The following is a 14,925-nucleotide window of genomic DNA, read 5'->3' on the forward strand; positions in this document are numbered from 1 at the left end:
AGAGGTCTTGGTAATGCACATTGCCGACTAATACTCCTTGAAGTCTTCTATTTGGGCTACTTTCCAGTGCCCAATACCGTGTACACAAGAATGGAATCAGTTTCATTCTTCAAGGGAGGAGATTTGTAATGCCCTATTTATCATGGGACGCTGCAGTCAGCGACTATAGGTGCTACTGGCTGACGTGATGTACAGCAGGGGTCTCCAAGCTTTTTTGCACTGCGGATCAGTTTATTATTGACAATATTCTTGAGGACCGGGGGGGCGGGGGGCAGGCGGTGTTGTAGGGTTGCCAACAGACGAGTAGCTTTCAAATACGTTGTGTTTCCCCCGAGAAAGACTACAATGACCATGAAGCCTTGCGTGGGCACCAGTGTGCATGCGTGACTTGCGCATGTGTGTACGTGCCAATTTTTTTTCCCACAAGTCATTTTTGGCTATTCTGTTCGGAGGCGGGGGGCGGTGTTTATCACGACTGGAATACAGTATAGGTGATAAGTGGTTAATACACTCAATTTCGTTTCTAAAAGTATTTAACGAATTTAATATTAAACACACAGCGCATATTTTCCTCGCATGAATATAGTGATAGGGCAATTATCAGGGGAGGACAGGGGAGCTTGAAGTAAGCGTTGAACGAACTTCCAGTAGAAGTGGTAAAGGCAGGTTCGATATTATCATTTAAAGAAAAAAACTGAATAGGTATATGCACAGGAAAAGAATGGAGAGTTGTGGGCTGAGTGCAGGTCGGTGGGACTAGGTGAGAGTAGCGTTCAGGGCAGAGATGGCCTGTTTCCGTGCTGTAATTGTTATATGGTTATATAAATCAATAGCATCATAACATTTTAAGTAACGTTTGGATATTAAACACACAGCACATATTTTCCCTGTTTGAACATATAAAATCATTGCAACACATCAATATCGCTGAATCAGTGGGAGCCCTGGGCTTGTTTTCCTGCAACAAAGACGGTCCCATCGAGAGAGTCGAAGGGGGTTCCTTATGTCCAGTCTATTCCACAGTTTAGTTTTCATGGCATTCATTGCAGAGATATGTTGGAAATGGAAGCAACGTTTTCAGTGCTTTCATGGTTATCTCAGGATATTCAGCCTTGACTTTGATCTGGAATGCCAGCAGAGGTATTATGTCAAGCATACTTTTCAGCCTGCCGTCATTTGCAAGCTCGAGGAGTTGATCTTCTTCCTGCACTGACATGGCTGACGCGCGGGTAATGACCTCGTGTGCGTTCAAGCTCAACAGTGGGCGTGACAGGGAATGAGGAAAGGTGCAGCTGACTCATATCGCCAAATCATATCGTTTCCTCGCGGCCCGGTAGCGCATGCTTTGCGGCCCAGTACCAGACCGCGGCCTGGTGGTTCGGGACCACTGATGTAGAGCTTAAGAAGGCAATGAGGAACTTCACCAGAACAAGCAGAGCTCCACATGCAGAAGGTGACAGAATACCTCTGACTTAAATTTTATTCTCCAGACGCAGATCTTTTCAAAAAGGTTCTGATTGGAGCATAGCTTTTGGAACAGTTCCAGCTACTCAGAAAAATATAATTCTTGGCCTGTGCCGAAAGGCTTCTGGGGCATATTTACTTCACTCAAATCCCGTTTATTCCCCCCCCCCCATGCCCCCGTGCAGTGGGGTTTTGGTTTTGGCCCATTTACAGCTGTTTTGGATGATCCTGGATGCTCAGAAGGACCATGACTGGAGCACCCACAGTGACCGATGAAATAAAGGCTGTCTCCCAGATAGACAAGCCTTAACCTTACTTCACCTCTGTCCAGTCAATATCCAGCAATCTTGTACATAATGAATGGCCTCTTTAAATGACATGGGTGCAGGGCAAGACTCTGCCAGTTAGACCCGATTTTCAGAGCCTCATCCAAACTGTGTGGTTGAATTTCACAGTTTCAGGACAGGTTGGAGGATCTGCAGGGCACCTGCTGTGCCATTGAATAAGATTGTGGTTGATCCTACTCTGTTTCTGTCTGTATAGATGCTGCTGGATCTGCTGAGTATTTCTAACATGGCATGTTTTTGTTGCAGTTAAGCCCCTCTATTTGGGCAGGTGGGGCTCATCAGCCTTGGAGGGCAGCCCACCCAGGAGAAGGAAAACTCTGATTTTAAACCTCCACTGCCTTGCGGCCATACCCAGCTGTGGTAAAGGCTTTGGGAGTAAACCCGAGGAGAAATCCGGAGCCAGGGTCCCTAAGGCAGTTTGATGTTGTTTACAACTTCACTCTGGCAGCCTCTGCGACGACACTGGTGCCAAGCTGTATCGGTGCTTGCTCTTCCCTTGGACTACATCAGTGACGTGGAGAGGGGGAACCTGCTGCATGGACAACAGCTGGTTCTTCAAATCTTCCTGCCCAGACACAGTCCAGCAGAGGTGCAAACCCATGATCCCCTGGGATCTACAGCTGCCTACTAAAAATAAAGCCTCTCTATTAAACTGGATATTAATAAGCTGTGACTAGATTAAAACTGCTGTCTTATTACCCTGCACAGTATTTTCTTAGATTTTCATGACTAAACAGTAAAGATTGTAGATATTCCCCTGCTCAATATTCAAGGTTTTCATGAATGAACGCTAAAGATGATAGGTTTCTCCCAATATTATAACTTCTGCTGGAGTAAGTGTGCCATGTGTCAACTGTGACATCATTGGATACACAGCAGACAGGGAAATAGTTCACTCCCAGTGGGGAAGTATCATCTGCATCGTGGAGAACCACTTGTAGACTTGTCTACGCAAATTTCCTGATAGATGCCATTTGACCTTAAAATGGTTAGTCTGTTCTCACCTAGGAAAAGTAACTTTTACCAAATATGTGCAAATGGGTCCAATTTCAAAGACAGCAATTTTATAAAATATTTCTGTCTGATAATCTACACTTGAAAGTATTATTATTTTACTTTGGAATTAACATGTTATTTCACTCATTGGCTTTCTATGCTCCTGTGACATTCTGTTTTATTTGAACTTTTCCTTACTTTAAGTGGCTTCCAAGGCTTGGATGGTACAGTGAGCACTGAGGCTTAGTTGGAACACACTCATGTCTGAGTGACACACATAAAAAAAATGCTGGTGAACGCAGCAGGCCGGGCAGCATCTATAGGGAGAGGTACAGTCGAGGTTACGGGCCGAGACCCTTCGTCAGGAAGCCTTCAGTTAGTCCTGACGAAGGGTCTCGGCCCGAAACATCGTTTGTACCTCTTCCTATAGATGCTGCCTGGCAATTTTTATGTGTGTTGCTTGAAATTCCAGCATCTGCAGATTTCCTCGTGTTTGCATGTCTGAGTGAGAAGGATTCAACATCAAGTTGCATGTCAGGTCACCTGGATTCAAGCCTTGTCGAGTTTATTGTTTTATGCACACGTACATATGACAGCTTGATTGTATCTGGCATTCATATTCAAAAATGTTAAAAAATTAAGCTCAGTTAAAATAAGGACAATCAGAAGCACAAACACTTTCAAACACTTAAAAATAATTTCAGTCATTTAAATTAATTAACTATAAAATGTACTCTCTGGGGTTCTGTTTGTACTGATGTCCATTATTTAATTTTTGCCCATTAGTTGAAAAACGTACAAAGTCATTCGACAGTATTGTAATGAATGGCATAATGGCATGTAAGAACACTTACGAAATGTACAGAGGAGACTGATTCTGCTATTTGAAGGACTTTTGAATTTAATAACATTATGGGAGCTCAGTTGTGTGTGGGGGTGCCCATAAGACAGGCACCCATTCGTAACCCGAGGACAGACTGTACTGAAGATTTCTCCAGTTACCCTTCACACTTGCAGTAGTTTCTCTCCATTGAAATTAAAAGGAGCCACAGATCATAATGCATCATTAGCAGATTTACTGGCACACACCACTGACTTTTCAGGAATGCATAATTTCAGTGTAATTTGAGTGACAGCTTTGATCATTTATGAGGATTTTTCATGTCCATCCACATTTGACCATGAAGTTTGAACTCCTCACAGTTGGAGGTACCAGCTTTTTTTCCCTTTAAATTTTGCCTTTTTTTCTATTTACTATGATAAGGTTAGAATATGGTGCAGCAGATATGTTGTACTGTGGAAGCTAGAATCTTTGCCATAATTTTAACATTTTTTGTTTTGTTGCTTAAGTACTAGTTATGCTTTAAAATACTTTGATACATATGAAGGGAATTGTTAATCTTTTCTTCTTAGAACCTTGATGCTTTACATGATCATCTGGCTACCATTTACCCCGGGATGCGTGCGCCATCATTCCGATGCACAGATGCCGATAAAGGGAAAGGTCTCCTTTTACATTATTATTCAGAAAGGGAAGGTTTGCAGGATATTGTAATTGGAATAATTAAAACAGTTTCGCAGCAGCTTCATGGCGCTGAAATAGACATGAAGGTAAGATCATAAAATCTGCAGTTTTAATAATGGAAGTTAGAAAACTGAGACTGGGAGGCAATATGTGTTTGGTCACTATCAATTAATGTGCCAGAGTATTGCCAATCTTAGTGTTCTCTGTCACATGAACATGTTGAAAATGAATGCAATATTCTACCAACTACTTAGTAGCATTGTAGCTCACTGATAAGTTGCTTCCATGCTGTGTCCAAAATTTATTTAAAGAATTATATAATCCTCCACTTTATTGCAACATTATCTTTAACCATTTAAAATTTTAACATTTATCCTTTCATTGTTTAATTATATTATTTGCTAATCCAGTTCTACATTTATTGTAACTGAGATTACAATATGTATGTTGCTTGAATTTCCAGCATCTGCAGAATTCCTGTTGTTTACAATATGTATGGATTGTTTGTGATTTGGACTAGGAAGAAATGGCTTTAGACTGGAGTCTTGCCATTTGAATGTGTTTTACTAGCTATATCATTTCTTAACTGGAACATGTGCAGTTAAGTCTTGATGTTTGTAATTGGTATGATATTGGAATTATGTTCCTCAGTTTCCAGTTCAGAGTGGGAATAGGATTAATGGAATAGCTCTGTCACATGAATACTCAAGTAGCTGTAGACTCTTCCCTGGATTTATCCTGCAAATTTTATAGAAGAGAATTAAAATAGTTGTAACATAGCATTCTTTGGGCCTGCTTGCATATCCATTATTGATTGAAATATTGTAGCCAGAATCTCTGTTGCTTCAGTCCTTACTTCCTCAACTTTTAAAATAATCCTTTCTTGTCTGTATGATTTTCTTTTTGAGACATCTGTATAAATTCATCCCATCCATCTCCTTGTACCCAACCAATTTTTCTATCAGCTTCTCATTTATGAAATGTGTTGTCAGTGAAAACAGAATCAAGGATCTCATTTGGTATATGTTTTTATTTTTTTATAAATGCTCACTTATGAGCCGTATTGAATATATGCTTAAATAGCTGGTTTTGATAAAGATAACAACAGATAGTGTGCATCAGGTTTTAGAATGAACATTACTAACAATGAAAATTGCTTATTTTATTTGATACTTTTCTTTGCCTGAGACTGAAGAGGTTGCTAAGGCAAATCTCTTCTTCATTTTAGGTGGTCCAGCAGAAGAGTGAGGAGTGTGATCACATTCAATTTTTGATTGAGCAAAAGGATTCTGAAGAAGTGGCTTTTTCAGAAGATCTGGATAAGTTTGAGGAGAACAGTACCCAGGAATCCAGAATTAGTCCATTCACCTTTTCCAAAGCATTCCCCTTTCACATCATGTTCGACAGAAAGCTAACAGTAACTCAGTCTGGCAATGCAATATATCGCGTCCTTCCACAGGTATCTATCCAGTAGGAATCATGAGATGATAAACTCTGTTATGGTCTCGGTCTCTATCTCTATCTCTATCTCTCCCTTCCCCGCTTGCCCTGTCTGGTTCTCTCTCAGACACGTATCTAAGTCTCTATCTCTATTGGTCTTTGTCTTTCTCCTCTGTCTCTGTCTAACCCTCTCATTCTTTCCCATTTGGATGGCATAGTGGTGCTGCAGCTAGTGCAGTAGGTTCGCCAATGTAGTGAAGGCCATGGACCATATGCATTAAATAGGACTAGTTTCGATCAGGGCTCTCCAGCCTTTCTTATACCATAGAAGAGTATCGTCATGCAAGGTGTCCATGGACCTCAGGTTAGGGACACCTGATATGAATAAATAATTGATAGTTGGCATGGTCACAGCAGGCCTAAGGAGCCTGTTTCTGTGCTGTACGATCCTACAACTCTGTAATTTTAGCCAAATTTTGTTTTGTTGAGGACTGAAAATACTACATGGCATCGAGCAAGTTTTGCAAATAATGGAGACTATAGAGCATGCAAGGAAAGTACAGTTCTATCCAAGTGAGTTTTATCAGTGAGGAAAGATAATAAACTTCAGATGTTGGAAGTCTGAAATAAAAATAAAAAGTGTTAAAATATTCAGCAGGCTAGGCAGCACCTTTGAGGAGAGAATCACAGTTCTCAGCTCTTTCATTAAAACTAGGGAAAGTTGCTACAAATGTACTGGGTTGCAGAGGAGGGGCCAAGATAGGTGAGATGGTGTTAAAGGCTTGTTAACTATAGCTGGTTCAGCAGAGGAGATGGTTATAGAAAGAAGTGAATAATGTTAGTGGTGGAAAACAAAAACTTCTGTAGGGCTTAATATTGAATTCAGCAGTTTTGAAAAACCAGGTTTTCCAGTTCAGAATTGGGTTTATCATCACTGTCGTATATCATGAAATTTGTTGTTTTGCGGCAGCAGTACAATGCAGTGCATAAAGAATTATTACAAATTACCATAAGAAATATATAATAGTGGTAAAAAGAGAGCAAAATAGTCAGGAAGTGTTCATGGATTCATGGACTGTTCAGAAAAAGCAATGGCAGACGGGAAAGAGCTGTTCCTAAAATGTTGACTCTGCACCTCTGCCTCCTGTACCTCCACCTTAATGGCGGTAATGAGAAGAGAGAATGTCCTGGGTATTGAGGGTCCCCAATGAGTGATGCCACCTTCTTGAGGCACTGCCTTTTGAAGAGGTCCTTGATGATATGGAGGCTAGGCTCTTAATGGTCATTAACCCTTGGCAGCTTTTATTTATCCTGTCCATTGAAGTCTCCATACTAGGAAATGATGTAACCACTCAGAATGCTTTCAACTGCAGAAATTTGCTCAAGTCTTCAGTGATGTACCAAATTGGTTTGCGTTCCTGTTGCTTAAACCTCCATTTCGTCAAAGTGCACATAAAATCTGCCCTCCCAAGTCCTAGCTGTATTTCAGGGAAACCCAGCTTTTGTTTGCATTTGATTTTCTTCTCTTTTGTTTTAGATGATGGAGAAATTCAGTTTGTGGTCTTGAATGATGGAACTGTTAATAGAGTAAGGTTTGTAATTTTTCCTCACTTTCTGCTTTAGCTGCAGCCTGGAAATTGTAACCTCCTGTCAGTTTTCTCTTTGGTTCGGCCACATATTGACTTCTCTTTTCATGGAATCCTCTCGCATATTAACACAGTTTTTGTGTTAAGAACTAAGGTAACCCTAGCTTCAATTCTTTTACTACAAACTTAATCAAAATCATTAAAGAAGTAAATGATTTTTAAAAAATGTGTATTTTACTTATCTACCTTAGGACGACCTGCTGAATGTAGAAAAGGCAGAATTTTACAATGAACTAATGGGTCCTGAGATCTGCTGTTTGCGTTTGAAGGGGCAGATGATCTATTTATCTGAAGCTGATAATATACTTTTCCTGTGTTCTCCCAGGTATATTTTTCAATTGTTAGAAGCTGTACATTAAGTTTACAGAATTTCTAGAACAAGGTGTATTTATATTAACTTTTAAGTAGACTCTTCTCCTTTTCAAAGATGTGAACAGAAGAAGAAGGATCAGAACAAGGCTGAATCCTTTCCTATTCTCATCTGACGTTCACTAAGATCATGTAAAATCAGTTAATTCATGATCCCAGTTTAACTACAGTACCCACAATATCCAAAATCTACCAGTCTCAGTCTTGAGTATCTACACAGGCAAAGAATGCAAGGCTTATATATTTAAATGGTTCATGGACCATTGAGTGAAGAAATGTCTTCTTCATCATTAACAGCAACATTTCTTCTAAAATGATGATCCTTAGTTGGCATAGACAACCTCAGGCACAAATGGAGGGACACTCTGTGTCTAACAGCAAAAAAAAGTTGAATTCTGAGATTACTACCAAGTCACAGTCAAGCTTTGTAGTGGCCATGTAGATCAAGTGAAGTCTCTCTTCTTCTGCTTCACATTTAGTGAGATTACTTTTACCCATTCTACCATTATCAAGATCCTGAGGATCACCATTGACCAGAATTTCCTAAGCCAGGCACTCTATAATAATCACATGTCAGATACTTTATGCGAGTCACTTCATAAACCCATTCTACTATGTGTATGGTTGTGGAAGAAGTGTTGTGCAGTATATGAAACACTGTAGAGATCTCTCCAGTTGCTTCTTAACCAATTGAAGAGAACTCCCTGTGTCTTATTCTGTAAAATTAGAACCAATTAATTCTGACAGCTGATTTGTCCTCCAATTGTACCATTGTTGCTTCTTCAAAGCCAGGGCAGGACATCAGCCGGCTGTAAAACCTACTGGTGGACATATCATTGGAATGCCATTACAGCCTTCAACCCCTTACCAAGAATGGAATTCAGAGCAATGATGAGCCTGGATGATAGGTCAAAACTTTCCCTGCAGGCACTAAACCTTGAACAGCTTCTCTCTCTGGTATCAGATGTTGCCTCGAGATTGAGTCTGCACATTCAAAAATGGGGTTCCTCACCAGTTCCATGCTGAAAAGGATGGTCTGTTCGTTTCACATAGCCTGAAGTTCGAATCTCCTGTGTTGCCAGATATCCCATTCAATGTTTCAGTCAGATTGTACAATATTCTCAAGAATTTTTATTTCTGTATCCTTTTTTTAAAGTCTACAGTTGGTCTGCATACTGTTTGTGCACAATTCTATCCATAGCCAATTGGATGGAACAAAGGAGATATACATAGCCATTGCCTGAACTGGAGAATAGTCTGCCTTTGCTGGGGTAGCCTTCTTTGGAATGAAAGGAGAGATAAATAGAGTTGTATAGAATTATGAAGGGCCTGAATAGGTAAACAGGAAGGGGCTCTTTCCTTCCCAAAGAGGTAGATAGTGAGTAGATGTGGATTTAAATTAATTGGAGAAAGCATTAGAAGGGCCATGAGGGCCAGAGGGGCATAGATCAAGAGGGTCAAAGGCAGAATTAGCTTAGAAGTCAATTTTTGCCCTGTTCTGCTCTGAATGGCTGCCTCTTGTAAATTACAATGACATTTTCTACTTTGTAGCACAACAGAATTTTGACAAGGTTGAATTTTGATTATTTTCTGTCCTATGTTTCATTCGTACTGTTGCTTTGTTTTGCATAGCTTTGGATGCACTCTTAATGATAAATGTTGTTAAATTTTTTTAAGATAGCTGATGTCTTCTAGAGAATTTTCATTATAATGGACTTTCAAATACTTTACTTAGGTATTCAAAGGAATGTAATAAGCATGCATGCGATGGCACGTTTATATGGAAGCCTCAATACAGATAAACTTATTTATCTCTGTAATCCATCAGTAAAGTATATAAAAAAATCATCTTTAATTTAGTGTAATGAATTTGGATGACCTGACAAGGAGGGGCCTGTATCTCAGTGATATCCCGATACATGATGCTACACGTGACCTTGTTTTGTTGGGCGAACAGTTTAGAGAAGAGTACAAACTTACACAGGAACTAGAAATCTTGACTGATCGCCTGCAACATACACTGCGAGAACTGGAAGATGAAAAGAAAAAGACAGACAGGTAAGCCGCATCAGGCTGGGAAGTGGAGTGTGCACATTCTTTGCCACTGATGCCAACTTTTCTTAGGCCAGAAAGCTGAGAATAGAGGGTATACTAAGTTGTCAGGAAAGGCTGGAAAAGCCAGGATCATTGTTGTAATAGAGATAGGTAGAAATGAAATACAGTAAAGTTACGTAAAACTATGAAATGTTTTAATAATCAGTATCAGGTTTAATATCACTGCCGTATCTCGTGAAATTTGTTGTCTTTGTGGCAGCAGTACAATGCAATACATAATTACCTAAAAAGCTGAATTACATTAAATATATATATAAAATAGTTAAATAAGTAGTGCAAAAATAGAAATAAAAAGTACTGAGGTAGTGTTCATGGGTTCAATGTCCATTCAGAAATGGCAGAGAGGCAGAAGCTGTTCCTGAATCGTTGAGCATGTGCCTTCAGACTTCTGTACCTCCTTCCTGATGGTAGCAATGAGAACAAGGCGTGACAGTAGTTTGGGTACTATAGTTTAGCAATTTGATGGTAGGATAGTTAATAGTAACAAAATTGATGTCAGTAAAGAATTTGACAAGGTCTAGTATTGTCGACTGATCTAGAAGGCTAAAGCCTGGGATCCAATGAGAGCTGGCGAATTAGATCCAAAATTGGCTTAGTGATAGGAGGCAAAAGATTGGTTGGAAGAGAGGTCAGTGATTCATGGTGTACTGCATGGATCTATGCTGGGACCTTTGCTGTTTGTAATATATTTTAATGATTTGCGTATAGGGGTGGGGGTTAGGATTAGTAAGTCTGCGGATAACATGAAAAACAATGATGTTATGGATAGTGCGAAAAGTTTTCTAAGGTTGTGCCAGGGTATAGATGAGACAGAAAGTTGGGTGGGATGTTGGCAGCTAGGAATGCTCACCCTTTGCAACTCAGGTCCTTCATTAAGAAGTGGTGCTTGTGTACCTGAGTTGTCCTTCATAAATTCCACAGTCTTCACCATTCAACCAGCTGACCTATCTCACCCTTACGCACCTCCTCACAGACACAATAGAGCAGATACAATTACTGCTTTTAAGAGTTATTCAGACAATCAGTTAAAAAGGCAAGGCACAGAGAGATACGGACCAAATATGGGCAAAGGATGGTTATCATGAATAGAAGGTCCTGTTTCTGAGCGCTATGACTCTATAAGCAGAGGAGACGTTTAAGATAATTGGCAAAACAGAAGGGGCGGAAGTGAGAAAATTTATTTTTGCTTAGCAAGTTATCTGAATTGCATTCCCTGCATTGAGTGATCCATCCAGATTAAATAGTAACTTTCAACAGTGAGTTTATTTAAAAAGAAAAATATAACAGTAAAGCTCCAGAGAAAGAACAAAGAAATGAGATAAATTGTTAACTCTTTCAGAGATTTGGCTTAAGCACAGTCGACCTCATTTTGTGATTATTCTACAGTTTACTCACCATCGACTGATAATAAAGTAAGTGGAAAGAAAGTCACCACTCGTTTGTTATTTTTTATCTCTCACTTCCCAGTCCTTCGTATGATAAGCTGTGTAAAACTAAAATTAATACATATCTTTTGGGTTTTAAGATTATATATATATTTTTATGGGGTTATGAGTTTTTGGAGTCATCTAGCCATTAGATAAAATGTGGGAAACTATGCAGACAAAAGATGAACAACTCACAAACATACAGTATTTAAATAAATGTTCAATTATGCTAGTTCTCTGGAGCGAGCCTATAAGTAACTATTTGCGTCTTTATTCTGAACAGTTTCCAAGGAAATCCTTTGCATCATTCATAGTTTATCATTGATTATTAGTTGGAGGGGCCACAAACCAAGTTGTCAAGTCCTATCACTGATAAAGAGGACCTGCTTGAATCTTATTGATAGACGTCTTAGTCTCAGGATGGCTCAGAACCACAATGGTTCACAACTCAATCCCTCCTCGAGTCCTTTTCCCCAGTTGGCAAAGACCTTTTTTTACTCCCTCTCCCTTAATGCTGCTTAACTCTGAGGCTTAAAACCTGTCTTCACCTCACACAACACATAAACAAGAATTGTAACCTACATGTTTTCTGTCATGCATTGAACAGTAGTGGAGAATATGCAGGCAATGTCTTTGAGACTATTGTTTCAAAAAGGCCTGTTCTATAGCAAATGTTCTTTGGGCCTTCTGCAGCAGAATTTTACAGAGACCAACAGGTACCTTGTTGGCCTGCAGCTCATCTTCAATTTCATGTGCCAAAATTTACTATGCCTCTATAGTATTGTGTGTATTTCTTTAATTTCCACCCTTCTGCAGATTTTCTCCTGTTTGTGTGCCTCTATGGCTGTTACTTGACTTGCTGAGTTCCTCCAGCATTTTCTGTGTGTTGATCAAGATTTCTAGCATCTGCAGAATCTCTTGAGTTGTGATTGTTACTGATTATTAATTTCCTATATCCAGTGGCTTTGCTGAATTAGGCATTATTAAGTTAAAGCCAGATAGTTTTTATTTGGAAGCCAATGGCTTAAAGTTGGAATACTTAAATATTTTGAAAATCTGATATATACATTCACCTGCTTTCAGATTACTGTACTCAGTTCTTCCCCATTCTGTTGCTAATGAGCTGAGACACAAGCGTCCTGTTCCTGCTAAACGTTATGACAACGTAACTATCCTTTTCAGTGGAATTGTTGGATTCAATTCTTTCTGCAGTAAGCATGCCTCAACTGAGGGAGCTATGAAAATCGTAAATCTCCTCAATGACCTTTATACAAAATTTGACATCCTCACTGATTCACGCATAAACCCTTATGTGTTTAAGGTGAGTTATCCTATTTTCATTTGACTCAGTTTAGAAGTACGTGCTATTGACTGGAAATCTGATTTTGTTAGTAACAATAAATGTAGTAATGTGTGTGTTACCGTATTATTCTAAAATGAGTCCCAATTGGAACCAGATTTCAGAAGTAGAATACAAGACGTAACTATTGCTATTTTGTATGTCTGTCACCAATGAATGAAAACAAATGTCCTGCACACTGTGGACTCGGATGTGCTCAGTAAAAGTGGTCTAACAGAATCATCTAGAAGTTGTCATCACTGATTTTCTTTGCCTAATTCCACAAGCTCAGGATGATAAATCACCAGTGGAAGGTATTCCGCACATCGACTCTCACCCTGATCTTGGGTGATTGCCTGGAAAGAAAGCTTTCCTTATAGCCGACAATATCTTCTGCAAATTCTCCTTTGAAGGTTACCAGAGGATCTATTTCCAATGTATTTTCAGCAGTAACAGTTCAGTTCTTATTCAGTCATTGCAGAAAAATAAGTCATCTTCACTCTGGCCGCCTTGTCATTACCTTCAAGTTATATTAAAATTCCTTGATTTTGAACGTATGTGCCACAAGGAGGAAAATCTGCTTCTCCAGTCTCTCCAGATTACAGGCAACCCCCACCAACTGTTACCCAAGTAACTAATGAGTATACTTACTATAACCCAAAAATTTGAGATACAGAATAAAATTCACTCTCATGGAATTTGTGTGACAAAAGTAAATAAATAAGGGCAAGATTTACTTTTTTTTCCAATTCGTGTTTCTCAGTGCAGGTATAGACAAGATAGTGATACAGACCACCTTCTAGGGCTGCAACACTCCCCCCACCTGTTATCTAGATCTGCTACCTTACCCCACCTGTTTCCACTCGCGCAGAATTGTCGTTTCTACCTTCCCTGTCCCCTCCCCATCTGGTTCCAGCTGCCCATCACCCCTCCTTTAGGTGGTTCCACTTTATCAACATCCAACCTCTGCTCTATGTTCACCTTCTCCCCCCCCCTCCAATCTTTTTCCCTTATCTGTTTCCACTTACCAGCCACCAGCCTCTTGTCTTAATACTCTCTCCCCTTACCTGGCCTCATATATCAATCATCTCTCACCTCATCTGGTTCTACTTATGATAAATAACACTTGATAATATCAAACCCTGTCATATCCCTCCTGCTCTCCTCAGTTCCGTTGCAAGGTCTCAACTTGAAACATAGTTGCCTCCACAGATGCTGCTTGACTTGCTGAGTTCCTCCAGCAGTTTGTTTTTTTTTGCTTCTGAACAAATATTTGATCACTTATCCTATTATTTCTATACTACATGTCAGATTTTATCAGATGACACTGGTGTGTTTTTTATTGTCCAGATTCTGCTGGCCATGGTTGGCAACTCTGAATATTTAGCTTTCAAATCGCTACAAATCTCTGTGTAGAAAAAATGTTTTGCTATGCTCTATCACCCATGGAGGGCAACAAGTTTACTAAAATTCCCTGTGGAAAGTTGTATCAGGCATGGCAATCAAATCCCCAATGTCAACAAGGATTCTAAATCTGCAGATTAATATGCAGAGAGGTAGCCGTTTTAAATTATATTCCTATAGCTTTTGATTATTTCTGTATTTTACTTCAACTTTTCTGATTTTAATATTCTTCAGTTTGTTTTACTTCTGAAATAATTCTTCAAAATAGTAGTTATTAACAGTCGCTGAGTGTCAGAGATACTTAAAAACTAGCAAACGCAACATTGACCGAAAACAAACCTCTCTTCCCAGCTTTGCCTCTTTATTTTTGGTTACCCCCAGTCTAATTATCGTTTAAACCCTGCCAAAGACCTTGTGGGTGTGGAGAGTCAGCCCAGGGGAGTCCATGTGTGCAGAGACTGCGGACTGAGATTCCTGTCCAGCACAATCTGGCCCATTGTCGTTGAAAGGCTCTTTGAAGCTAAAGGGTTGAAAAGAAATATAATGAGGTTGACTGACTTTGATTTCAATTAATACAACAGTTGAAATATTATGAGATCAGTTACGTCTTCAAATTTTAGATTGTTCGTTATCTTTTTAGAATCTTTTGATTAGCCTGTACTTGCTGTTTATTTGTTCAGGTGGAGACGGTTGGTGATAAGTACATGACTGTGAGCGGCCTGCCGGAACCATGTATCCATCATGCTCGCTCTATATGTCACCTGGCATTAGACATGATGGAAATTGCAGGACAGGTGAAGATTGATGGAGAACCTGTGCAGGTTAGCCTTGCAAAGCTCTGAGATATATATGA

The 14,925-nt window shown here is 39.6% G+C and overlaps 1 protein-coding gene across 2 annotated transcripts in view; it reads left to right on the plus strand.

Moving 5' to 3' along the window:
• The window catches only part of gucy1b1 (guanylate cyclase 1 soluble subunit beta 1), a 41,272-nt gene that overhangs the window by 22,239 nt on the left and 4,108 nt on the right, over positions 1–14,925 (plus strand). For both annotated transcript variants that reach the window (XM_063045023.1, XM_063045022.1), the window contains 7 exons: positions 4,221–4,418; positions 5,561–5,791; positions 7,396–7,512; positions 7,610–7,743; positions 9,648–9,845; positions 12,413–12,650; positions 14,753–14,893. In XM_063045023.1, coding sequence (XP_062901093.1) covers positions 4,221–4,418; positions 5,561–5,791; positions 7,396–7,512; positions 7,610–7,743; positions 9,648–9,845; positions 12,413–12,650; positions 14,753–14,893 — 1,257 coding nt within the window. The remainder of the gene's footprint in view (positions 1–4,220; positions 4,419–5,560; positions 5,792–7,395; positions 7,513–7,609; positions 7,744–9,647; positions 9,846–12,412; positions 12,651–14,752; positions 14,894–14,925) is intronic.

This window comes from Mobula hypostoma, chromosome 4 (genome assembly GCF_963921235.1).
Source record: "Mobula hypostoma chromosome 4, sMobHyp1.1, whole genome shotgun sequence".
NCBI lineage: Eukaryota > Metazoa > Chordata > Chondrichthyes > Myliobatiformes > Myliobatidae > Mobula > Mobula hypostoma.